The 26,203-nt window shown below is 37.1% G+C and overlaps 1 protein-coding gene across 10 annotated transcripts in view; it reads left to right on the top strand.

The window, feature by feature from the left end:
- The window catches only part of RANBP17 (RAN binding protein 17), a 276,475-nt gene that overhangs the window by 220,933 nt on the left and 29,339 nt on the right, over positions 1-26,203 (top strand). For 8 of the 10 annotated variants that reach the window (XR_012501577.1, XR_012501580.1, XR_012501579.1 and 5 more), the window contains 4 exons: positions 13-120; positions 2,333-2,415; positions 14,074-14,288; positions 16,278-16,416. Coding sequence is in view for 5 of the 10 variants with exons in the window: in XM_074350303.1 (XP_074206404.1) it covers positions 13-120; positions 2,333-2,415; positions 14,074-14,288; positions 16,278-16,416 (545 nt within the window). In the remaining 5 variants the exon portion in view is untranslated. Of the gene's footprint in view, positions 1-12; positions 121-2,332; positions 2,416-11,788; positions 11,934-14,073; positions 14,289-16,277; positions 16,417-26,203 lie in introns of those variants that run through there. The other 2 variants (XM_074350306.1, XM_074350305.1) reach the window with 2 other exon arrangements.

Below are 26,203 nucleotides of genomic sequence, written 5' to 3'. Positions count from 1 at the left end.
CCTTTATAAAAGGTACCCAACATATCTTCCCATTCTTCAGAGGGCCATTGAGCAGTGGTATGGAGAGCCAGAATGTACAACTCCCATCTTAAAGCTTATGGCAGAACTGATGCAAAACAGGTAAGAGGTGTGATAGGGGAGTGGAAAAAAGTAATCTCCTATTTGGCATCACTCCCAAAGGCCAGACTTTCCTGCCTGGTGTGTGTGTATTTAAGGCTTAGCAAGAACCCAGGAACCAAAACTTAAGATGATCAGTGAAGGTAACAGAACTAGAGATACAAGGTTGAGACCTTTGGGGAGAAAGAATATAATATACTTAGGTATATATGGGGACTATGGGAAGTGGAAAAAAATTTGGAAGACTACAGCTACCATTATTTAAAATATTCAAAGGCACAAAATGGAGGAAGGGCAGATATTTTAACTGTTTCATTGCTTAGCTGCAATTCTGTAGAATTTTTAAGGAGGGAAGAAGTTTAGAGGTCTCTGAGATGAGATGCTTTATTTTTATAGATAAGGGGACTGAGTCCCAGAGCAATTCATGGACACACAGTTTGTCTCAGAAGCCCTGGGGATTGTCCCTACTTTGGCTTCTGAGTTATCCTTTTTCCTCTGTACCAAGATGCATGTATGTGCATGATTTATGCAGTCAACAATTTTTATTTAAATACCAACTACAACACTTCTCAGAAATTACCTTGTTGACCTTATAATTTACATAGGCAAGCGGAGATTCAAATTCTCTGTATATAAATATTAACAAAGGTGTAGCTAAAAGAGAAAAATTGCAATAAGCTAATTGGTTTTGCCTCTTTAAAATATGTCATTATGAATATGGCTTCGCACCAAATTACTTGTCACTTAGCCATCCCGTTTCATCAGTTCCTCTTTGTAAACTGCGTGTTGGAAGGGATATGTCCAGGCAGGAAAGGAGTATGGATTGCAGCTCTAATTTAATCTCTGGTGCTGAGTTTTTCGCAGCAAAAGTTTAAAATTTTTAAAGCAAGAGGTAGAAAAAGACCTGGCAAATAAATAAATGTGAGTATTATTCTCTTGAAAACTGTTAGTTTTTTTTTTAACTATTCTCATAGGTGCCTTAAATTCTAAAGGAACTGTGGCTATATATTTTATATTAGAAATTTAGATTTTATTAAACTATAATTATTTCAGCCAAATAATTGATATTATTTATTACTGATATTTAATACTAAAGGAAAAACATTACATTGTATATTGTAAAGTATTTTATATTTGCCATAGATGGATAATTCATATCTAGCACAAGTGTCCTAAGAACTACCTAGTAAAAATTTGTAATATCAGAAAATGTTATCTTGTCTTTATTTCTCTAGAACCTAATGTGAATTATGTATATATATATTTCTTTAATCAGAAATTGTATGTCAACAATCAGACATTTACAATAATATTTCTGATAAGTTGTAATTGCTCTTAATTCTAAAGCATTTTGAAAAAGCATATAGAGAAGCAACAATTTATCCTATTCCCGGCGAAAGGACTTTTTAGCAAATATCTTTGGTTTTTGATATTTCTTTGCTGTGACCTGTTTTATATTTTTGCTAATCCATGTAAAAATATACTGTTATTTCTTGAAAGCAGAGTGACAAGGCATATCAGCGCCAGCTAAAGGCAAAGTGATGTTAAAAAAAGCAAATGGTATGTCAGGATAGCATGTCAGTTCTTTACCGTTTTCCTACTCTTACCCACATGTCAGGAACTAGAGAAGCAGAATTGTTCTCATTTAGAACTTATTTCTCTTTATGTGATCCATGTGCAATGGTAACTTATAATCTGTATGTAACTCAAGGTGTTTGAAATATGCTTGAAGTATCAAATGATTCATCATGCATATGAGCAGTACGAAAGTTACCTAGATTTCCTACCTGTTACTTTAGAATTTGTTTTAACGCTGTGTGTTGGGCACTATAGGAGATCTCAGATGTAAATCTCTACCCGAGTATCTATATAAAGTTACACATACATACTTGGGGTTTTTTATTATTTATCAACCACTTTGCATGAAAGGAGAAGGGGGGTAAGAGGTCTGTTATGTAAGATGTCACGATGTTGTTTTGATGGATAAAAAACTGAATTCTTTGAATCAGCAAATAAAAGAAAATAACTTAATTGTCCCAGTTTATAGTGAGAAAATTAGCACACACATTTTATCAACACTCGTAAATGGAATGGCACTTTAAAAAGGATAATTGTACTGCTGCTACTTCTAATAAATGAAAGTTCTAGGTATTTTGAATCTTTATTTGGTTTCTTTATCTGCACATATAGTCTGAATTTTTGCTGTATTTCTTAGATCCCAGCGTTTGAATTTTGATGTATCATCTCCTAATGGAATTCTTCTCTTCAGAGAAGCTAGTAAAATGATTTGCACTTACGGTGAGTATCCTTTTCCATATTTGTCTCTGCAATATAAGTTTTATCTCTTTGGAGGAAAGAAAGATGTTAGTTATTTTGTTCTTTTGAACCTTCATATCTGTATGAATTTGTGAAGTGGATGATAGGAGTGCATGAAGCCAGGTAGCTATCATATTGGCATCAGAAGTAAGCAGCATGCCTCTGACTACAGATCATGCCTGACCAACTTGATGAATTTCTTCTGGATAGAATTGCAGCATCAGTAGGCAAAAGGAATACACTAGATAGAATATTGAAAAGTTATAGCACATTCAGAATTGCTAAAAGTTACATCAGGGAGTTTGCTATCTTGGGTCAAAGAATGTTTAACTCAGTATGTCACCAGCACTGGGTTTTGGAAAGATACCCTGTTAAAGAGCAGTAAGTATTTTTATAGGGAATTTTGGGATACTGCACCCCCAGAATCAGGGTTCTACAGTAAAGATTATCCTATTCAATTTGAGTTTAAAAAAAAATGGTTAATAGTTAGAATTGAGCCTTGGAACTACCATAAACCCTAATACTTGCCAATTCTGACAGCTTCATCAATGAAATTCTCAGTTTCTGAAACCTTTATACAGCCAGGGAATGAGGGTATGATACAGTGGGTAAGAATCCTCTGATGGTTTGCCACACACTCACTGAACACTAACTGTAAGCTAGACTCTGCAGTGTTCTTCTCCTTGAGAGAGGTTTCTGTGTCTTATTCTTTGTCTCCTTTTTTGCCTATCTGTCCTTACTTTCCCAAATCAATAGCCAACTCTATGTTTGGCCTCAAAAATTGCCTGTGATTCTTATACTTCTTTTTGAGTACCTAGAAACAGATTTTATGAAATTTTGTGAAGCTTCTTTAAGTGTACATGTAGGAACAATCATTGAAAACATAAAACTTTTTTAAAAGTAAAAGCCTATTTCTTTCAAAAGCAGAAAAACAGTTGTTTTAAATTGTTTTTACTTCAACTCAAAACATTCTGGAACTCTGTTCTGTATGCAGTATAGGCCTCTGTTAAAAAATGCTTAGTTTTAATTGTACATTTAATTTTTAGAGTTAGAGATTTTAAGTGTATGGAAACTGCAGAAAGCACCTCTTGAAGGCAGTAGACCTGCATTCTCTTATTTTCATCTGTACCAGCAACTATATTGCCACAACTGTTGGTTGGAGATGGACACATTAGAATCATATAAAGTAGAAATGGTTTGCCTCCTGAAGGTAAAAATGGACCCCTTTTTAAATACTCTCAATACAGTTAGCTGCACTTCCAGGGTATATCTAATCCTTCCAGAATTTTATCATGCAAAAATAGATGACTGGCTCTTTTTCCCAAAGCATGGTATTTTAGAAAAAGCATTGTTTTTGGAGATTTAAGGCTCTAGTACCATTCCTAATATGAGCCCTCATCAACTCCATGACATTCAGCCAAGCCTCTTTGTGTCTAGTTTTCTCCTAGATGAAATTAAAAATAATGAATACCTACCAACCTACCTGTCTAGTTAGGATCAGAGGTGGTTAACTGAGCTACTTGAAGTAAAAGACTTGGCACAGGGTGTGATATGGATTAGGTACTCAGTGAGCCAAAGCCATTCGCTTACACTCACAGAACCAGCCTTCTTTGGATAGGAGTTCACTGACCAAAACAAAAAACCAATCACTTTTTTGTTCAGGGATGCCTCCTGCTTGGACCATACTGTCCTGCTTCCTTCTGCCTGTGACAAGTGCGAAGTGTCTCCTCGCTTTTTAAAAAGAAATCATATTTCCCATTCTGAAACAATGCATGTATAAGAATTTCTTAATAATAAATAGAGCTTTAACTATACAAATGATTCCTATTACCGTCCACAATTGTATCTTTCCTTCCCCCTTTTCTGGATCCAGTTTCTCTCATTAAGTGTAATGTTTCCTTTGAGGCTTACTTACTGTTGCAGTAGGGCTGATGAGAGCAGCAACTCCCTGCTCTTCCGGTGTCACTGGATCTCTAGTGTAGGACAGAATGTATGTCCAGCAAGTGGCACCAAATCTATGGGCTTCAAAAGCTATTCAGTGATGTCAAATCTATGATGTCAAATGTGATGTCAAATCTATGGGCTTCAAAAGCTATTCAGTCTTCTGTCCAGTTGTTTGACATAGACAAAATCATTGCAGCAAAAGCTGAGAAAGGTAACTGTGTGAGTATTACATTGGAGGAGGAGACAGAGAGAGAGGGAGAAAAGGAAGAAGAGAAGGTGGAGCAGACAATAGAAAACCTTCGAAGTGTTCTTGAGAAGAAAAGCCAGTAAGAAGTTTTCTTAACACTGAAGAAGGACCAGGAGATTAGGGTAAGGCTCTGCTCCTCGGTTTGGACTAATAATGATGGTAGCTTCCATTCTTTTAATCAGCTACTATGTGCCTGCTCCTATACTAGACCATTTATCATTCATTAGCCGTTGAATCCTTAAGGTATTATCATCTGCCACTCACTAGTCATTTGGCCTTGGTTGAGTTGCTCAGCCTCTCTTGCTTCAGCTTCTTGTTAAACAGAGAAAATAATACACTGTGTAAGGTGGTTATGAGGATTCAGTTACACAATGCATGGAAAGCCCTTAGACCAGTTAGTTACTACAATTACTGTTATGAAGAAATTGAAGCTCATGGAGGTTAAGAGATTCGCCAGATGTTGCATAGCTGGCAAGTAGTCAGATTGGAATTTCATTCCAAGTCTGTATAACTTCACATAACAGCCTTTCCATATTCCTTTCTGCCACTTGGGAGTTGCCACATGAAAATTGTGCCTTTGGTATTTTTGATGAAGCACTGTTCTTTAAAGTATGGTGGTTTCTGTCCTAAAACTTAAGGGAAGTCAAAGTCAAAGGGAACTCAGGGGCAAAATGTCCTTTAACTTTGTCACCACTCTGACACATGCATGTTACATAGTATAGCAGAAAAGTCTTTTTCAGCCTTCATGATTCCCATGCCAGCCCTGATCAGCCAAGCTTGATTTTGTCTGTCTTTACCTTCTGCGATGTTTTATTACCCATGCTTTTACCTCTGGAGGTTCTAATATGCTCACTGAAGGGAGATCGTGTGGTTCCCATCCAGGAGTCTAGGCAGTGAGGGAAAGAATGACAGAAGAGCGGGCATTGTTTATTTCTTTGGTAAGCCAAGGTGAAGGAAGGGGAAGCCCATGGAGGAAAGAGGCCAGAACATTCTTTGATCCCTTCTGTTCCCATTCTCACTGGGTTACTTCTCTGCTCACCTCTCATGGGCAGTATTTGTGTGGTCAATGATTGGGGCGGTGCAGAGGCGGAAGGACTCGGAAATTTCCAAATGCACCTGATTTGTTATGTATTTTGTAGAATACCTCCACCTTGCTGCTCAATGAGACTGGCAGGAAAATAATACTTCTGATATGCTGTTTTATTTATCTACATTCTGTCATGATATACTTTGATGTAAGTTTTTAATTTTGCTTCAGCTCTCAGCTGCTCTCGCCATTACAGCTCAGGGTCAGCAGTGAGGTTAGCCACAGTAGCACAAAACAATTTCCTGTTTGCACAGCCCAGGTAACATTTGGATGAGGATTAGATTTTACCACATTTTCTACTAGCCCAAGCCTATTATTTCTAATGAGTTTTAAATTGCTTCAAGAACACGTATTTCAAAATTTAGTGCTATGATCTGTTCAGCCTGAGCAACTTAATAAAAGAAATTTCTTTCTTAAATTTTTGGTTAAAATGTTGCATGCAGTGTAATAAATGTTATTACTTTGGAAACCTACTTCTCTGTTTTAAGAACTGGATGTTTTTTATGCTCAATTTCCATTTGTCTAATCTTTTCTTCCCTTTGCCTCTGGGTAATGGTATCTTTAGTGACATCTGTTGGTTGAAGAATACACAGAAGGGAGAAACGGAGAAATAGTGATTGTTTTTATAAGGCTGGCAAAAATAGAACTGCTTTTATTCCTTCCTTAGGTACCTGATTTAAGAAAGCTTAATGTGTGAAAAATCTAAGCGTTAAAAATGGATAGAACAGTTATAATTATTTATTAAACATAAGAATTTACATCAGGGTGCTTTTGAGCAGTGTATGCTCCAGGTGCATTTAAGGTATGGCTTTATAATATGCTTAAACTGAATTTGCAAAGTGATATACAAGCCACTGTTATTTTGACCACTGGCACTTTGACCAGAGCCACCCAGCTGCATATAGTTGCATTAGATTTATTTGTAAGAGGGGTCACCTGTTTAAAGATTTTTTTTTTTAATAAAAGACCTTGAAAATTACTCACATGTACTATTAGAAGCATTGTAAGAATGAAGGATTATGATTTATATTTATGCTCAAATGATTACAAAAAGATAGCTGAAGAATGTATTGGTCTTGAAATAACTACAGACTTAATAAAATGTTACCAGGAAATAGCAGTTCTGGAAACAGATTAGTTAGGAACCATGCATATAACCTTAGATTCTATCAGAAACTTGGTCAGGGACATAGAACAACACAGTAGTTAAGTAAGAGCACACAAAAATCTTGTGAAGACAACAGAATGATCAACACCTCGAGGATCCCAGGCCTTGAGGAATACATTCCACAGTGAATCCACACGCAGTGGAATTGCCCTTCTGCACATGAGCAAAAAATGCTACATAAGCTGTTAAATAAGTGAGGGTGATCTCTGAACAAGTGCTTAGAGTTCAGGAGATTATTTCATCCATGCAGTTAATGTTTGTTGAGTGTTTACTCTGTGTCTGATAGTGTGAGAATTACAAGGGACAGGAAGAGAAATAAGCAAAAAAGAATCTTACTGATTCTTCCCTTAATTGAGTTCAGCAGTGGATTCAGACCAGTAAGTGAAGAATTACGATGTGCTCACTTTTGTGCTTAAGAGGCATGCAGAGTGCTCTAGGGGTCCAGAAATTTCTAACTCAAACTGAGGGCCCAGAGGAGGAAATGAGAGTAGGGCCCAGGAGTTTGAGGAGGGCATTTCAAGCAGGCAGTAGCTTTTACAAAATCTTATAAATATAAAATATTAACATGTTCTATTAGTAAACTGAAGGATTTCAGAATTGTTACAGAAAGTAGAAAGTAAAAATCCTGATTATCGCATCACTCAGAGATAAGCATCAGTAATAGTTTGGTATGTTCTCTTTCCAAGTTTTTATGTGTACATACACACATTATTCCAAAAGTAGTGTTATAATACATTTGCTAGTCTGTAATTTGCTATTTTTTATTTATATCATGGCCGTTACTCTATGCTAATATATATAAATCTGCCATGACTCTTTTTTCCTTTGGTTTTTGATAATTTTTTTCTATCATATCTTCTAAATAGTTGCTAAGTATTCCATTTTATGGTCATACCATAGTTTATTTAATTATTCACCCTTTGATAAACGTAATTTTTATGAACATGTAATTTTTCACCATCATACACTGTTTGTCAGTAAACAACTTTGTACGTTCAGCTCTGTGAGCATCATTCATTCAACAAATATATACTGAGAACAATAGGAGCTGTTCCAGATTCTGGGTATATCAGTGTTCAAAACTGAGAAAGAAATTATTTTGTATGTTAGAAGGTGATGAATACTATGGGGAAAAAAACAGCAAAGCAAATCAGGACAGGGGGCAAGTTCAGGGATTGGGAAACATGTAGCAGTATTAAGTACAGTGATCAAAGTAGGCCTCGTTGAGAAGACGACATTTGGGCAAAGACTTGCAGTAAATGAAGGTGTTAATTATGCAGCTGTCTTGGGGAAGAGTACTCCAGGCGGAAGGAACACCAAGCTTTAGGGTCCTGAGGCAGGAGTGTATCTGACATCAGTAGCTGAAGCAGAGTGAACAAAAGAGAGTAGTAATGAAGGCAGTGTCATGGAATGTCATATCCGTAGACCACTCTCAGGACTTTGACTTCCGCTCCAAGTGAAAGAAAAGGGCTTTAGAATATTTTGAGAGAGGGCTGGCATGATTTGATACTTGATACCACCAAGGTGATAGCAGTGGGAGTGATGAGAAGTGGTTGGATTCTGGATATAATTTGAAGGTAAAGCGAATCAAATTTCTTGGTGGATTGGGTGTATGATATGAGGGGCATGATGTAATCAAGGGATTTGGTCATAAAAACGGTAAGGATGAAGTTACCATTAGCTGAGATGGAAAAGACTGAGATGAGTGTGAAGGGGATCAAAAGTTCCGTTTTGGTTGTGGTGAGCTTAAGATGCCGATTCAAGAGGGGGTGTTGAATGTGGCAGAGTAGGATATACAAATCTGAGGTTTGGTGAGAAACAGATATGGTAGTCGTTGACTCTTAGGTGGTATTTAAAGCTGCAAAACTAGATAAGATCACTGGGATGGGGTGTGAATTTAAATATAGAAGATCTCGGTTTGTGCTCTGGGGTACGCCAGTGTTAGGAAAGGGAAAGAGGAGGAACCAGCAAAGGACAGACTGAGCAAACACTGAAGTAAGAGAAAATCAGCAGAGTGTGTGTCTTGGAAGACACGGAGGACGGGGTGGACAGCTATGTCAGAAGCTGCCAACGAATCAAGTAAAATGAGAACCAAGAGTCAACCATTACATTTAGGGACAAGGAGGTCCTTGGGAACCATGAAAAGAGCATTCTGAGTGGAGTGGGTGTAAAAGAGAATCAGGAGAAGAAATGAAGGCAGTGGAGACAGACTGTTCTTTGGGGGAGTTTTGTTACAAAGAAGAGTATTATCAGGCAGGAAAGTAGGGCCAAAAGAAGGGTTTATTTAAAAAAAAAAAAAAGATTGAATAGGAGGGAAGGGGGGAAATTACTATATTTTGTTCTAAGCACCTAAGAGGAGATGGGAGCTAGTTGAACATGTTGAGGGGCTGGCTGTTTCAGAGGACAGTATGTCTTAAGTGCAGATGCTAGCAGAGAGGTGGAGATGGTAGTGGACATTCAGAATTAGAATATATTCCCAGAAGTGGCCTTATGCATTTCTTTATATTTTTAATAAATTTTACCAAATTGCCCTCTAGAATGGTTATACTAATTTACATCCCCAGCGATTTTCTTAATTTCCCACATTCTTATCAATACGGCATTATTTTAATCTCTTTCAACCTGAGAGGGAAATATTATATTCCTTTCCAGTCTTCACAGCTTCATTTCTGTCCCAGACCATTTGCAACCCGGGGCCTTGGCTGGTTTGCAGTCAGAGAGGGTTGAGTGACCTGACGTGAAGGGGTGTCAGCAAGCTTGCAGTTCTCTTCCCATAACTGCTCTGATGATGAATGGAGACATTCAGCCTATAAAGCTGTTAGCTGAATATCAAATTTATTTTCAAATTTTAGAGATTAAACAGGGGGGAGGTAAATCAATGTAATGGATTGCTTTGTAAGCCAGGAAATAACATTGTTCATACTGTTAGTTCCTCCTGGTTCAACGTACTATCGTGTATCTTGTTTCTTGCACCTTTTTTTTTACAGTGTTTTTTTGAGGGCACAGAGAACAGGTAGACTGTGGGTCAGAGAACTACATTGTGAGCCACTGCGGCCAATTCTCTTTTGAAAGAACAAAGGGAAAGTGGTCAAAGATGTGGTATTGACCTTTTCTTGAATTATGTATTAGAAGGAAGTGACGTTACTCTGCACCACATGCACCCAGCTTTACCTCCTCCTCTTTTTCAGGCCATAGCTCCCCATGTATGAACTTGCAGGCTATTAGACTGGAGAAAGAAGTGAACCCCTTGTATTATGTATTGTTATAGTTTGTATGAGCACTGTGCCAGTACTGTGGTAAGCACTTTACATACGCTGCCTCCTTTACTTCACATTAAGAGCCTTGTGAGTTATGTATCGTCATTATCCTCATTTTATAGACGAGGGAACTGACTTACAGCGGTTGGTAATCTGCTCAGACACCCAGGTAGTAAGCAAAGATGTAGGACTCAAACCCCAGATCAGTATGACTCAGAAGCCCACCTAGTTCATCACTACGTTTTACACTGTATGTTTATTTTCTGTTAGAATGTTACCATACACACACACACACACACACACACACACACACGTTCTCGGAAGAGGAAACCAAGCAGTGAGGGAAATATATCTAATAAGCAAAATTATATCAGGAATCTTCTGTGCTTATTTCCCAGTTTTTCCGCTTATTATTTAGTGGAATTTCTTTTACTGTTACAGCAGATACAACAGTAAGAACAGCAATTCCATAACATCTGTGCTTGCCTTCCCCAGTCACTGCCTTTGGCCAGGTTAACCATTTGATTCACAGCATTCTTTTCCCGAGCCCCAGCATAGCCTCAGCATCTATCTCACTCGGGTCTAATGTTAAGGTTGTAACAGCACCTCATCCCCCTGCCCCCAGTTATGGCAGATATAGACAGTGGGAAGTAATTAGAGGTTTTTCTTTTGATTCTAAACTTTGAAAGTCTCTTATTTCATTAAAGAAAGTATCATTTTTGTCTTACTGCAATAGTATGAAAGTGGCAACTGTTTGTGGCTTCAGTGGCTACCTGCCTGGCAGGGCCTTCATCTCCCAGCTGTCCATCAGTGTAGTGAAGATCTCTCTCTTAGGAAGGAAGTTCTGGGACAAAAGGAGATGGGCCTTTATAGGTGTACGGGGGAGCAGGGAAGGCAGGGAGGGTTGTCCCACCTAAGAAGAACACCAAAACCAAACCTCAGCCTGGTTTACAGTAATATGAGTCTAACTGCTCAGTTTTAAGCTTTTGAATGAAGCCTTTTTGGAGCGACTACATGAACAGTGTGGCCATGCTTTCTCTTCCATAGTCTTCCATCGCCACCACAGAATGCCAAGCCATGTGAGCACAATGAAATGTAGTTTCCTTTTTCAAAACTATTACTCATTCTACTTTTGCAAGGTCATAATGGTATATCAGTTACTGTTTTAATTAACCAGATGTGCCTGAAACAGTCCAAAAGACAAGACATGTATGTCAGGTTATAACTTTAACACAGAGACAAAAGTTATGATTCTAAATGATTAATCCTTCTCGATGATAGGTTATCCAGTCCTTTACAATCAAAATGTTTTCCGCATCAGAGTTCTTGGTCTGCCTATTCCATCTTTTGCTGGAGAATATAGGGTCTTTACTTCCTCCATAAGGACATCAGCATACAAAGGCCTGAAGAGATGACCGAGTTTTCTCCACTGACCCTGGGCTCTGCAGAAAATCCAAAATGTGTCAGCCACCACCACCACCACCACTATCACCAAATGACCATAGTTTTTCCCATCACATGTAAGCAGTGCTTTTCTTTCCTGGGAAAGGAAAGGAGCAGAAGTATCTACCCTGATTTATGTTGAAGTTGAAGCCAAGACAGAGAGGCAGTGGTTCAGAACTGTCCTGTCCTACAGTACTCTGCTTTTTCAGACCGTCATGCCTGTGCATGTAACCTACCTGGAATGCTCCCCTCTCCCGTCAAGTCTACCTGGGAAACTGGTTGATTCTTGAGACATAGCCTGTTCTGTGAAGCCTTTCCCTCACTGCTCTTCTACACAAGCTAAGTCAGTCTCTTTTTCTATTCCCATAAAATCTTTTTTTTTTTTACAAATTAGAACTTATAAATGAATCAAAGACATGTAATTTATAGCATTCCTATATATGACATGAAAACACTTTAAGATAAAAGTCACAAATGTGAAGATTCTTAGAGACTTTGATCAACTCAATTCCTTTTTCCATAAAATCTTGACATACCTTTCTGATAGTGTTTGTCACATTGTATGGAATTATTTATTTACAAATCTATTTCTCCCACCAGACTGCAGTCCTTCAGAACAGAGATTTTATTTCATTCATTTGTTTGTCCCAGCCTCACACATAGTAGCTATTAAATGCTATCATATTGAATTGAAAGTTTATGAAACTTACAATATCTTTCTAAGGTAAGTTAGGATGAGGTCATGAGAAAGGGTATAGAATGTGGTATAATTCCAGGATATGCCTCAGCCTTCTAGACAATGGTGTTATCATTCAAATGTATAAATTATAAGCAAAGCCACAGAAGAAAACCTGTATACAGAAATGTTTTATTAAGGCAGATAAAGAGGAGAAAACCTTCACCCTGGGCTGAACCTGTGTTTCATGCTCTGCTAGAATTATTGGTCCTTAATCTCTTAGTAAACATGTGGTTACCATAATATGCATATCAGTCGGGATTCAAACAGGGAAAAACACTGTCACTTATGGAATAGGGGATTTATTTTAGGTATTAAACCTTATATAACCTTGGGCAAAGATGGGGAAATAGAGTTAGAAGTTCAGGAAAAAAAAAAATCCTCAGTCAGCCCTCCTGAAACAATGGCACGGATGGACAAGTTGGAGCTTGCAGGGAAACCTGAAAGCTAGAGACATCCACCTGCTGGAGTGGGACCATGAAAGGATGCAGGGTGAGAGGAGGGAGTGGTGTGGAAGCATAGAAGTCAGTGGAAGACTGTTGCCTCTGCACAGCTGCTGCTCTCTTTTTGCTGCCAAGCACTTGGTGATAGACTTGGGGTTATTGGTCAACAGGACTTGTAGTTCTAGGCACAGAGCAGGAAAGAACAAGGACAAACAGAAACCTAAAAATATTTCTACATCTTTTTCTCACACCTCTAATCACAACTACCTTCAGAAAGTCATGGCTGCTACTTCACTTCCACCTTCCAAATCTCATACAGATTTCTCTTTTGTTCAATTCTAGCCCACAACCGCACAGCAAAATGAGTTCTGGGAAATGTAATTTTTGTTTAGCCCAATTGACACAGTACAAAACCACAATATACTTCTGAATTTTGTAAATTGAATTTAGATGCAGTTTTAGAAGCAGTACTCAGGCTTGAACAGGGAGAAGCAGAGCTAAGAAACATGTACGACGTTATAATTTTTTAAAAAGCATCCTTGGGTATTGCCTGGTAACGTGCCTTATTAGCACACATTTCAGGAAGAGAAATTGTTGGTTATAAATGCTAACTACAAAAAAATTGTAAGGTGATTACATAAACATTTCTTTGTCTTTTGATGGTCAAACATAGAATTTAAATACAGTTTGTAAACAATCATCTCTTTAGATTTTCTGAAAAAGGATCTAAGGAGAAAAAGAAGTAACAGTTACTGTGCACTGTACCAAGAACTTCTTATGTGTCTTATTTCATTTAATTCATGTATGAAATCTGTGAGACTCCTAAGAGTGAAGTAACTCAATATGAATTTCATGTGAAAAGGCTGAAAATTCACCCCACAACTTAGAGTAACTTATTATCTCTGCCTAAGTTATCTTTTTTCCTCAATTTAGTTATTTACTCCTACTTTTTTTTAAACGTCTTATTGAAAAGGAGATAATATATGTATTAAAGTACATAAAGTGAACTAATCTTAAGAGTACAACTCACTGAATTTCCATGTATATACATATATATTCATGTAATTACCATTCAGATAAAAATATAAAAGTTTTCCAGTACCGTTGACTGGTTTTCCTTGGGCCATTTGTACTCCCAGGTAAACTGGCTTATGTGTTTATATTTTTCATTACATGGATAGTCTAATTCTTGGAACACCGTTAGGAGGAAGTGACCATTAGCAGTGAAGTGAAAATGTTAAATAATGTGCCTCATAACTGCTTTGAATTACATCTGCTTATACCGCTTTGTCTTTCTGCTTTTACCCTAACACAGGTAATCAGATCCTATCCCTTGGGAGCCTCTCAAAAGATCAGATTTATCCAATGAAACTCAAGGGCATCTCCATCTGCTATTCAGCTCTCAAATCTGCCTTGTGTGGAAATTATGTCAGCTTTGGCGTCTTCAAGTTGTATGGGGACAACCATTTTGACAATGTACTCCAGGCCTTTGTCAAAATGCTGCTGTCAGTGTCCCACAGTGACTTGCTAGTAAGCAATCATGCATCATGGGAGTCTTTGCGTGAAATGTGAAGTAACACCACCACAAGCTTGGAATTGTTATAACAAAGCCCGGGGAGTTAGAACAGCACCAGAATATTTTATGTTTTAGGACGGCATCTTGATTTAACTTAAAGAATTTGAACAACTGTAGTGGTATTAAATGTGCAGTTTTTAAAACTGCAGCTACCACCTTTGACAAATCGGTCATCTAGAGTGTTCCAGGCTCTCTATCTAGAGAACATATAATTAGCCATTTCAACACATTGCTTACAGCTGTGCTCATAATTCAAAAAAAGGTCTGTGTTTCCTAAGGCAAAACATGCAGAATGGGCTGTGGGATCTTCTGGCTTCATTTCGGCTCTACTTCCCAAGCTGTTTGGCCTTCCTTTCCATTAGAATTGTGGTGTGGTGGACAGAGTGCTAACCTGAAGGTTGAGCAGCCTGGTGTACGGTCTCTGCTCTGCCACTCACCAGTCATTTACCTTGAATAAATCACCTTCTCTATTTCTCCAGGCTTCAATTTCCTCACCTTTAAAATGAGTAAATTAAACAAAGTGATCTCCAGGTCCCTTTTCTACTCTGCCATCTAGTTTCTATGATTTATGTCAATGGTTTCAGACTTTGAAGCCCATCAGAATCACCTGGGCTGCTTGTTGGAAATTCAAATTTCCAGGCTCCTCCAGTGAGCTGTGTCATTATCAGACTTTTTTAAAAACATCTCCGCCTGATTACACAAAAGCTAATATATGCCCAATGTGGTTACAGTAATTACTTCAGTAACACAGCCAAATTCATGCTCAGGATTGGTTCGGGCTTTCTCACCCCCTCCCAGCCCAAGGTTACAAGTCAGATCTGGGGGGCCTTCATTAGTCAGCCTGTTAGAAATGCTCCTTGACATTCCAACAGACTAATGGCACCCTCTTCCAACTTTCTAAGCTGGTCTTAATAGAACCACATCTCAAGCCAAAGTTGTCAAGCCTCTGCAATAGAATGGAATGCACATTGAAGGCTGCCTGTACGACAGAAATTACAAAGAAGAAACTTGAGTCGATCAGCCATGTGTTTTAGACACCTCATTGAGGGAGCTCTTCATTACTGTTGAGGTCCACCCAAAACAAACCTGGGTTCTAGGAATTTCTCTTCTTCTAACAGACAAGCAAACCTCTAACTCAGTAATCTCAAAATAGAGAGTGCTTAGGACTCCCTTAGTGTGCATTTTTTAAATGCACATTTCAAGAACTCATTGCAGAGGCTTTTGTTTTCTGAGTCTGGAGTGGAGATCAGAAAACCACATTTTTAACAAGCACCCCATGTGATTCTTACGGAGGTAGTCTTAATCTCACTTTAATAAATACTGCTCTGGTTTACTGTACTTCTTTGGTATTGGTTTGAGTTTCATTTGAGGTTTTCCAGGTATCTTCCTCATGCACTTACCTTTTACCTATAATGTATGGTAAATACTAAACTATTTACCAAGTTATGATTTAGTTAGATTGGTTGACATTGCATAAATACGGCAGACTGCAATGCCAAATCCTATTATAATAATCAGCAAATTTCTTTGTGTTAAAAAAAAAGGTTGCCTAACCACTATTAAATACAGTTCAGTGTTACCATATTCCAGTTCAGAAAAGTAATTCAGTCTTCTAAATTCCACACTACAGAGATTTTACTTGCATTTTGATTGTTAACCGTATAAGGCAAAATTGAAATTACATACTATGCTGTGCTGTAGCTTCAAATTAGGATTTCTAGAGATCAAGAGATTCTTATTAAAACCCTTTTAAATACTGAATTGAGAATCATTATGTCATTTGTTCCATATATTTATTTTATGTATCTGTGATTATGTATTTATGTTTATTTCATGTATGTTTAAGTAAGGCTATAATATCCAGTATTATAAATAGCAATTTTCACTGGACTTTAACTGTCTTTTACTTTCCTGTGGCCTGACACTTAGTATTTCTGTTACAGCAATATAGGAAACTGAGCCAGTCTTATTATCCACTCCTGGAATGTCTCACCCAGGACCACATGAGCTTCATCACCAACTTAGAGCCTCCCGTTCTCCTGTATGTTCTCACATCCATCTCAGAGGGACTCACGACTCTTGGTCAGTATCATGGAGAACATTGTTTTCAGAGGAAAAACTTGATTGTGGTCTCTCAATGTATGTGTTTGTTGAGATGATTGTCCTACAAAGCGGGGAGAGATTTGTGTACCCAAACCGAAAGATTATTTTTTGACTATTACTTGCAAGAGAGGAAATGCTCTTTTTTCATATTTAGATAGTTTATTTTTTAATCAACTTTATTAAGGTATGATTTACACACTGTAAAAATCATTGATTTTAAGTGAACAGTTCAATGAGTCCTGACAAATGTATGTACACAGTCATGAACCACCTCAGCAAGATACAGAACATTTTCATCACCACAGAAAGCTCCCTTGTGACCCCTATGAATCAATCCCTTCCCCCAGTCTCAGCCCCAAGGAACTACTGTCTACTTTCTCTCACTATACTTTGCCTTTTCCAGAATTTCATATAAGTGGAATCATATAACTTATAGCCGTTTGTGTCTGGCCTTTTTCATTTAGCATAATACCTTTGAGATTAATCCATGCTGTTTTGCAAATCAGTTAAAGTTTTTTTCTTTCTATTGCTGAGTATTATTCCATTGTATGGATTTCCACATTTGTTTATATATTCACCAGCTGATAGATAACATTTTGGTGGTTTCCATTATTTGGTTATTTTGAATAATGCTACTGTGAACATTCATGTACAAGTCTTTCTGTGGACAAATATTATTTCTCTTAGGTAAATACCAGCATGGAATTTCTGGGTTGTATGCTAAGTGTATATTTTAAATTATAAAAAACTGCCAAACTGGTTCCCAAAGTGATTGTACCATTTTGCTCCCCCCAACAATGTATGAGGGCCCCAGTTGCCCCATATCTTCTCTAACACTTGCTATTATGAGTCTTTTAAATATTAGCCATCCTCGTGAGGGGGAAATGGAATCTTCTTATGGTTTAATTTGCATTTCACTAATGAATGATGATTTGAGCATCTTTTCATGCTTATTTGCCATTCAAGTATCTTCTTCATGAAGTATTTTTTCAAACCTTCTACCCGTTTTTTTTTTTTTAGCTGGGTTCTTTATCTTAGAAGAGTTTGTTGTTTATTCTAGATACAGCTCTTTTATCAGGTATATGTTCTACAACTATTTTTTCAGCCTTGGCTTGTCTTTTTTATTTTCTTGATAGTATCTTCTGAAGAGCGAAAGTTTTCAATTTTTAGGAAGCCCAACTTATTATTATTTTTTCCTACAGTTCATGTCTTTTGGGTCCTATCCTAAGAAATCTTTGCTTTTTAACCCAAGACCATAAAGGTTTTTTCTATATTTTCTTCTAAAAGTTTTATAGTTTCATTTCTCACGTTTAGGTCTATGATCCATTTCAATATATTTTTTGTATTATGAGATAAAAGCCAGGATTCTTTTTTCTTTTTAACATGAGTATTCAGTTGTTCTAGCTTCTTTTGTTGAAGAACATCCTTTATCTAGTAGATTACTTTGTGCCACTTCTATACTGTCCTAACTTTATAGTAAGTCTTAAAGTCAGGTAGTGTAGCCCTCTAGTTTTGTTTTTCTCTTTTAAAATTGTCTTGGCTATTCTGGGTCCTCTGCATTTTTTACAAGTATTAGTCACCTTGTCAGTTTCTCTTGTTAGGAAAAAAAAATGAGCAAAGAAATATATATTAGGTTGCATTGAATCTGTAGTCCAATTTGGGGAGACTTGACGTCTTAGCAATACTGAGTGTTCAGTTCCTGAAAATGCCATACCTGTCCATTTATTTAGATCTTCTTTAACTTTTCTCAAGCGCACTTTTGTAGTTTTAAATGTATAAGCCTTAACCATATGTTGTTATATTTATACATATTTTGTTTTTATGCTATTGTAAATTATATTGAATTTCAATTTCTATTGTTTTTGCTGCCATGTAGAGTTGCGGTTGATTTTTTAGTATGTTGACCGTGTAACCTGTAACCTGGCTAAATTTGCTTATTACTCCTGATAGCCTTTTGTTAATTTCTTAAGATTTTCTACATAGATGTGTCTGCAAATGTAGTTTTACCTCTTCCTTTCCAATCTGTGACTTCTTTTTTTTTCTTCTTTATCACACTGGCTAGGACCTACAGGGCAATGTTAATTGGAAGTGATAGTAGCAAACGTTCTTTCCTTGTCTCCAGAGTTACGCAGGAAGTATTCATTCTTTCACCATTCAGCGTAATGTTAATTCTAGGTTTTTCATAGATATTCTTTATCTTGTTAAGGAAATTCACTTCTCTTGTAGTTTTCTGAGAGTGTTATCATGAATGGGTGTTGAATTTTATCGAATTCTTTTTCAACATATACTGAGGTGATCATGTGGTTTACCTTTTTTGGTCTATTAATGCATTACACAATGTTAATCATCACATTGATGGATAGTTGAATGTTAAAACAACCTTGCATTCCACACTTGGTTACAATGGATCATTCTTCTTACATATTACTGGATTCAACTTTCTAAAACTTTAGTACATATTTTTTACATTTATGTTCATGACAGCTATTGACGTGTTCTTCTGTAGTCCTTCCTTTATAGTTTTCTGTTCTTCTTATCTCTTTGCCTTTTCTTAATGTTGGACTGGGGCCTTTATAAAATGAGTTTGAAAATGTTCCCTCCTCTCCTATTTTCTTAAAAAGTTTGTGTAGAATTGTTATCATTTCTTCCTTAAATGTTTGATAGAATTCCCTAGTGAAGCCATTAGGCCTAGATTTTGCTTTATTAGAAGGTTATTAACTACAAATTAAATTTCCATAGTGGACATAGGACTATTCCAGTTACCTATTACATCTTGAGTAGTATTTGCGTCTTTAAAGGAACTTGCCCATTTCATCTAAAGTTCATCTGACATTAGTGACATAAAATCATCCATAATATCTTCTTGCTATACAATGTGAGTTCTGTAGAATCTCTAGTGATGTTCCCTCTTTCATCCCTGATGTTGGCAAGGTCTTCTTTTTCTTTTCTTTTTTTTTTTTTTTTTTTTTTCTTTTGATCATTCTGGCTCTAGGTTTATCAGTTTTATGCAAAGAACCAGCTTTCAGTTTTCAGTGATTTCTCTATTATTTTTCCGTTTCTTGTTTCATTGATTTCATGTATGATCATTATAATTTCCTTCCTTCAGTTTATTTGCTTTTCCTTTTGTAGCTTTTTCAGGTAGACTACAGCTTAGATTGCTGATCTTGGACTTTTTTTTGCTTTTCTAATATACACATTTAATGCTTTAAGCACTACAGTGGCTGCAATTCACAAAATTTTTGTATATTTGGGGATTCTTTTCCATTCAGTTTAAAAATATTTTCTAATTGCTGAGATAATTTCTTCTTTCACCAATGAGTTCTTACGTAGAAACACAAGGTTTAACTTTTAATCTTTTTTTATTAATTCTAGTTTAATTCCATTGTAGTCACAGAATATACTCAGTGACTATTAGAACTTTTTTATTTATTGAATCTTTTTTTGGTTCATTATATTTGGCGAATGTTCCATGGGGAATTTGAAATGAATGTGTATTCTACTGTTGTTGGAAAGAGCATTCTCTAAATGTCAGGTCTAAATTAATTGATAATGTTCAGATTTTCTGTATTTTTATTGGTTTTTGTCTGTTTGTTTTCTTCTTGTCCTATGAATTACCAAGGGAGAAGTGCTGAAGCCTCTGACTTTAATTATAGATTGGCCCATTCCTCCTTTCAGCTCTGTCAGTTTTTGTATAAAGTATTTTGAAGCTCTGTTATTAAATGCATAAATATTTAGGAATGTTATGTTCCCTTGATTAACTTACCCCTTTATCATTATGAAATGACCTTGTTTATCTCTGGTACTATTCCTTCCTCTGAAATCTACTTTGTCTGATATTACTAGCCTCTCCAGATTTCTTTTGATTAGAGTTAGCCTCTTTCCCACCATTTCACTTTTAATCTTTCTGTGTCTCTGTATTTAAAGTTCATTTTGGGTAGACAGCAGATATTTTCTGTTGCTGTTGTAACAAATGTTTATGAGCTTGGTGGCTTAAAACAATGTAAATGTACTGTCCTGTAGTTCTTTAGATCATAGATCTGACATGGGTCTCATCAGGCCGAAATCAAGGTGTGAGCAGAGCTGTGCTCCTTTCTAAGAGCAAGTCTGTTTCCTTGCCTCCTCCAGCCTCTGGAGACCAGCTCCTGTCCTCTATCTTCAAATCATAGCAACGCCGAATATCTCTGACCATTCTTAGAAACATCTCCCGTTGATTCTGACGTCTCCTGCCTCTCTCTTACACTCACCTTGGGCCCCCCAGATAATCCAGGTTAATGTCCCTATTTTTAGTTCAACTGATTAGCAACCTTAATTCGTCTGCAAACTTAATTATTCTTTGCTGTGTAACCTAACTCCTTTATGGGTTCTGGGTATTAGGATGTGGATATATTTGCCTAACATACAGCATATAATTGGGTCATATTTTTATGTCAAATCCGATTATCTCTGCCTTCTAAACAGTGTTTCAGCCATTTACATTTAATGTAACTATCTGTATATTTGAGTTTAAATCTACAATATTGCTGTTTGTTTTTTCTTTATCCTATTTGGGCTTTGGTCCTTTTTTTCTGCCTTCTTTTGGTTTGGATTAATTTAATGTCTTTTATGTTTTTTATATCCCCTATGAGTTTATTTGCCATACTTATTTATTTTTAGTGGTTTTTCTAGGGCTTACAATCTACACCTTCAAATAGTATAATCATATATTGCATTCAAATAATTGCAGTCTACCTCTCTCCCTCTGTCTCCCTTCCTTCTGGAAATCCCCTGTTACATTGTTCAAAGACTGGAGGTGCAGATCTCCGGAACTCTCTCCTTGTATAGTTCCACTCACTGGTACTCTGTCCCACAAGTTCTAGCTGCTGCCTTGTTCTCCCCAAATCCCAGCTGTTTCTCTTCAACTCAGTGAGACCACGTGGCTTTCCTTGTGTTCTCCCTTCCTGGACTGTAGCCTAGAAACTGCGATGAGCAGTGAGCTTGAGCAGTTACCTCATTTGTTTCCCTCCTCTCTGGTTTAATAGTCCTGTACTGCTTCTTGTGCAGTAATTGAAAAACGTTTCATATATTTTGTCCTGTTTTCTGGTTGTTTATGGGAGAAGGAAAAATTCTCATGGCAGTTAATCCTTCATGGACAAAACCTGAAGTCTTGTCTTTGATTATTAGTTTGTCTTGACATTCTTCCATCTCATATCATAGTAATACCTGAAGAATTTGAATTAGTTGCAGATGGCTATGTTGTTCTCGAAGTGTGATCTTAGGCCTGGAATCTGCATTTTAACAAGGCTCTCAAAGGAGTCTTGACAAAGTGGCATTATAGAGGGAACACTGAACTTGGGCTTAAGTCCAGGGCTGCCACTTATTAAGGGTATGACCATGTACACACGCTCCGCCTGATGCTGTCATAGGTGTTTTCATATGTGTCCTTCACTCATCTCATTCTCAGAACCACTCTGCAAACCAAAACTGGGTTAAATACGCGAATAGCACCGCTTGGCCTTATTTCCTACTTGACTGTACGCTTCCTACTTGACAGGAACAGTGTCTTAATGACCACTTTTTCCCTAGTGCCTAACATGTAGTAAGTACTTAATAAATATTTATTGAATGAATTAATTAGGTAATACTATTTTCATTATACAGATGAGTAAGCTGTTGCCCGGAGAGGTGAAACTGCTTGCCTAAGGTCATACAACTAATAAGTGCCTGATCTAGGAGTCTTTCCAACTCTAAAGCCCATTCCTTTTCACCTCGCCACCCTGCCAGATCCACATCATAAAGGTCACAGGTGAATTGTGCCCTGTGTCTTCAAGGCAGAGGATTATTTAGATTATTGAAAGTAACCACTTGGGTTTCTCCTTTTCCAACGATGATACATTTGCAAAGATACATTTATAGGTAGTATTTGGGTTACAAGCAGGTTTCAGTTCCATTGTAGCCTCAGCAGGAAAAATGAGAGGGAGGTACAAAAAAGTTGAATCAGTGATAGAGTAGTGACTTGCCTAATAGGCTTAACGTGATATTAAATTTTTTTCATTAATCATTCACTACCATTTTTAGTTTCTGGCCCTCTATAATTTGGGAAAACAGACAGGCAAATGAGAAAAGTGATTGTATTCTCCATCATTTTAATCACCCGTCCACCACCACCACCACCTACCGCCATAGTCTTACATACAGAGACCAAACACAGAGCTTACAAAAAAGCTGCTCTTAAGAATGACTCTCAACTCATTCATTTAATAAATATCGGTTATGCACATGCTAGGTACCAGGTACCATTCTAGACCTTGGCAGTACTGAAGAGAACAAGACAGATGAGTTCTCTACTCATGTGAAGGTTTCATTCTAATAAGGAGAGATAAACAGTAAACACACACACACACAGGAAATTGTCCAGTCATGGTAAGTGCTTAACAGAAACGTAAAATAAGATAGTGAATAGGGAATGTTTGTCTGGCTTTTGTAGAAGAAGTGATCAGGGGAGGCTCTGAAGACTGATGTATCAGGGATGGGGGTGCGTTCCAAGAAAGCAAAGGATGGCACAAAAGGCAAAACAAGGAAAGGCGGAGGCAAGTGAAAAACTGAACCAACTGGAAACCACCAGAAATTTCCCCCTCAAGTTGACTATGAGTAAAATGTTCATTATTAATAAAGAGAGTATGTTATTTTGAACACATACTTGAATTGGATAGAATAAATATTATAAATATAATATAGGAGTAAAGCAATCAGGAAATACTTAGAAACTTAGAGACCTTGTACATTAGTTTCTCCCACCAAAAACATGCTAAAGAGAGAAGAGAGCTGTGAGTTAGCTAAATGGGAGGCCAGAGTTGGTGTTTAGGGATTGAAGTAGCCAGGAAAACAAACAGGAAGTGAAAAGAGGGAAACCTAATGTTGGGCACTGTGTTACAGTCTTTACCCACTTTCTCTCATTAATCTCTCAAAACACCTTGCAAAGTAGGTAGTATTAAGCACACTTTACAGAGGTGCAAATTGAATCTTCATATAGTCAAACATCTAGAAAATACAGATTCAAACCTAAATGACCATACCAGCCAAATATGCCTTTTGTTTCTGAAATTGCCTTTCACACTATTTTTCCAAGACCTTCCTCCTCCCCTCTGCTCTGGTAAGAAATTGTGAGTCAAAGCCAAATTTCTTCTCAGCTCCATTATCATTATTCTGACTCTCAGTTGAGCAAATCTTTCCCGTACAGTTAACTTTTCAGAACAGCTCTCTGTGTTGGGTCTTAGTGAGCAAGAAGGCTGTGAATGCTTCCTATGGAGACCAGTTGTAGGAGAAAAGGAGTATTTGGTTGTTTTCAGTGCCAAACAAGTTGCTAAAAAGGACAAAGTGCCTATTAGGCTTAAAAATTCTATCTAAAATTGTCTATCATGAGTGAAAAAATTCTAAACACCAAGAACTAGAGCAAAATATGAAAATTCATGACTTCTGCCCATCCTTCTATATCAGGAGAGTGTTCACTGTTTGAATCTCACACAATTGCTTGAGCTGCAAATAAAGAAAACCAATAATAATACATAATCCTCAGCACTATTCATTCTGTTTTCGATAAAACGGCCCATGATCCTTATGATTCCACACTTTTCAGTCTACCCTGAAATAACATTCATCCTTTTCAAAGCCCCCAACCATAAATCAGCCATAATGGAAGCTCTTCTTCGTGCTTTTATTGCAAGGATGTATGCTCCAACCTTCATGTCTAAAGTGTTTACCTGGCTTTTTCATAGCTGACTCAGTAGATTGGAACCTTTTAATGCAACCTGCGTGGCATGTGGTCACCAAATCTATGTGAAGTCTTTATAATTTTTGTATGATTGATAGCATATTGCTCTCCACTGGTGTGGGGAATCATATCTGTTTCCTACTTGCTTCCTTTTTGTGCATGTTAAGTTACTTAATCCATTTACTTTCATGTTTGGGACTTCAAAGATAGAAATGTGAAGGAAAAGAGAGAAGCAAACAGGCTCAACAAGTCTGTGCCTGACTCTTAAGCCTAAAGATTTTCCACTACATTATATATTACCTTCCAGGATTATAAAACCAAACCATCCTTTTCTGCACAGTAACCCAGTTAGTGGGGGGAGAGAATCAGTCAATCAAGCAAATGCCACAGCTTTAGGAGGAAATAAAAGCTCCTTTCTTAGAAGCCTGTAGCTCCACAATTTCCCAAAACTATCGTCCATGCTCATCTTTTAGACTTCATCCAAACCCTCATGATCCTGCATCAGCTACAATTATCCTCTATTTTAAATGCATTCGTCTGTCTGTGTTTAAAAACTTGCCCCCAAACCTTCCATTTTCTATGTCATTTCTCTCTAAAACAATGTATGCTAAAGTTTTTAAACTATTGTATTATATTGATTCTAGTGTTATTACTAAACAAAACTCAAGGCTTAAAAAAAATTTTTCTCAGATTAGCTTTGCCTACCCATTCTTTAATTAACTCAACTAATACTTCACCTCCATCACAGGCACACCTGTCTCAGAACCTCTGAGATGAGATGAGTAAGAAAGTAACTGTTGCCTTTACAGTGTATAGTCTGCTCCCCAGCCCTACTCTCTCCGTCTCTTCCGAGTCTACTGTATTTGCCATTTCTTAAGTGCCCATCATGTTTTCAGTGGTTTGTCTGTTTCTGTTATTAATCATAAACTCCCCAGAATCATGTCCATATGTTGCCATTAGCCAAAAAATCTGGCCATTGTCATGCTCTGAATCAAAACCATGAACTTTAGATAAGCTAATTATCTCTGAGCTTCATTTTTCTCACCTGAAAAATGCAAATAAGAGCACCCACTATATACAGAAGTGATTAGTAGAAGTAGATGAAATGATTTTTAGCATACAAAGAAATCATGTCACTTACTTGCTGAAAAAAGACATTCAATAACACCTCTGTTGCCTTTCAAATTAAATGTGTATGTCTCAGCCCACCACTGGATGCCCAGGCTTTTTTGTCAGCCTTCTCTCTTATGATTCTTCTACACATTCTTTCACTCAAATGTGAATATGCCCCCTCTTTTCACCTTGAGGGCAAATTGGTAATAACTACCCCCGTTTATTTTTTCCTTTCCAGTTTTATTGAGCTATAATTGACATATAGCACTTTACAAATTTAAGGTGTGCAATGTGATTTGACTCATGAAATGATCGCCACAGTAAGTTTAGTGAACACGCATCATCTCATATAGATACAAAATGTTTTTTAAAAGAAAAGTTTTTTTTTTCCTTTTGATGAGTATTCTTAGGATTTACTCTGAACAACTTTCATATAACATACTGCAGTATTAGTTATATTTATCATGTTGTACATTACATTCCCAATACTTACTTATCTTACAACTGGAACTATAACCTTTTGACTGCCTTCATCCAGTTCCCCTTCCCACTAACCCCTGCCTCTGGTATCCACAAGTCTGATCTCTTTTTTTATGAGTTTCTTTGTTTTTGAAGTATAATTGACCTGCAACACTATGTTGATTCCTGGTGCCCAACATAGTCATTTGATATTTCTATACATTACAAAATGATCACTATGGTAAGTCTAGTTACCATCTGTCACCGTACTAAGATACTATTATTGGCTGTGTTCCCCACACTGCACTTCATACCCATGACTCATATACTTTGCAACTGGAAGTTTGTACCTCTTAATCTTCCTCACCTATTTCTCTCATCCCCCCCTGCTCCTCTGTCCTCTGGCAACCACCTGTTTGTTCTTTGTATCTGTGACTCTGTTTCTCT

The sequence above is a fragment of the Camelus bactrianus genome, chromosome 22 (genome assembly GCF_048773025.1).
Source record: "Camelus bactrianus isolate YW-2024 breed Bactrian camel chromosome 22, ASM4877302v1, whole genome shotgun sequence".
Lineage (NCBI taxonomy): Eukaryota > Metazoa > Chordata > Mammalia > Artiodactyla > Camelidae > Camelus > Camelus bactrianus.
This window is presented reverse-complemented; position numbering and strand designations above follow the sequence as displayed.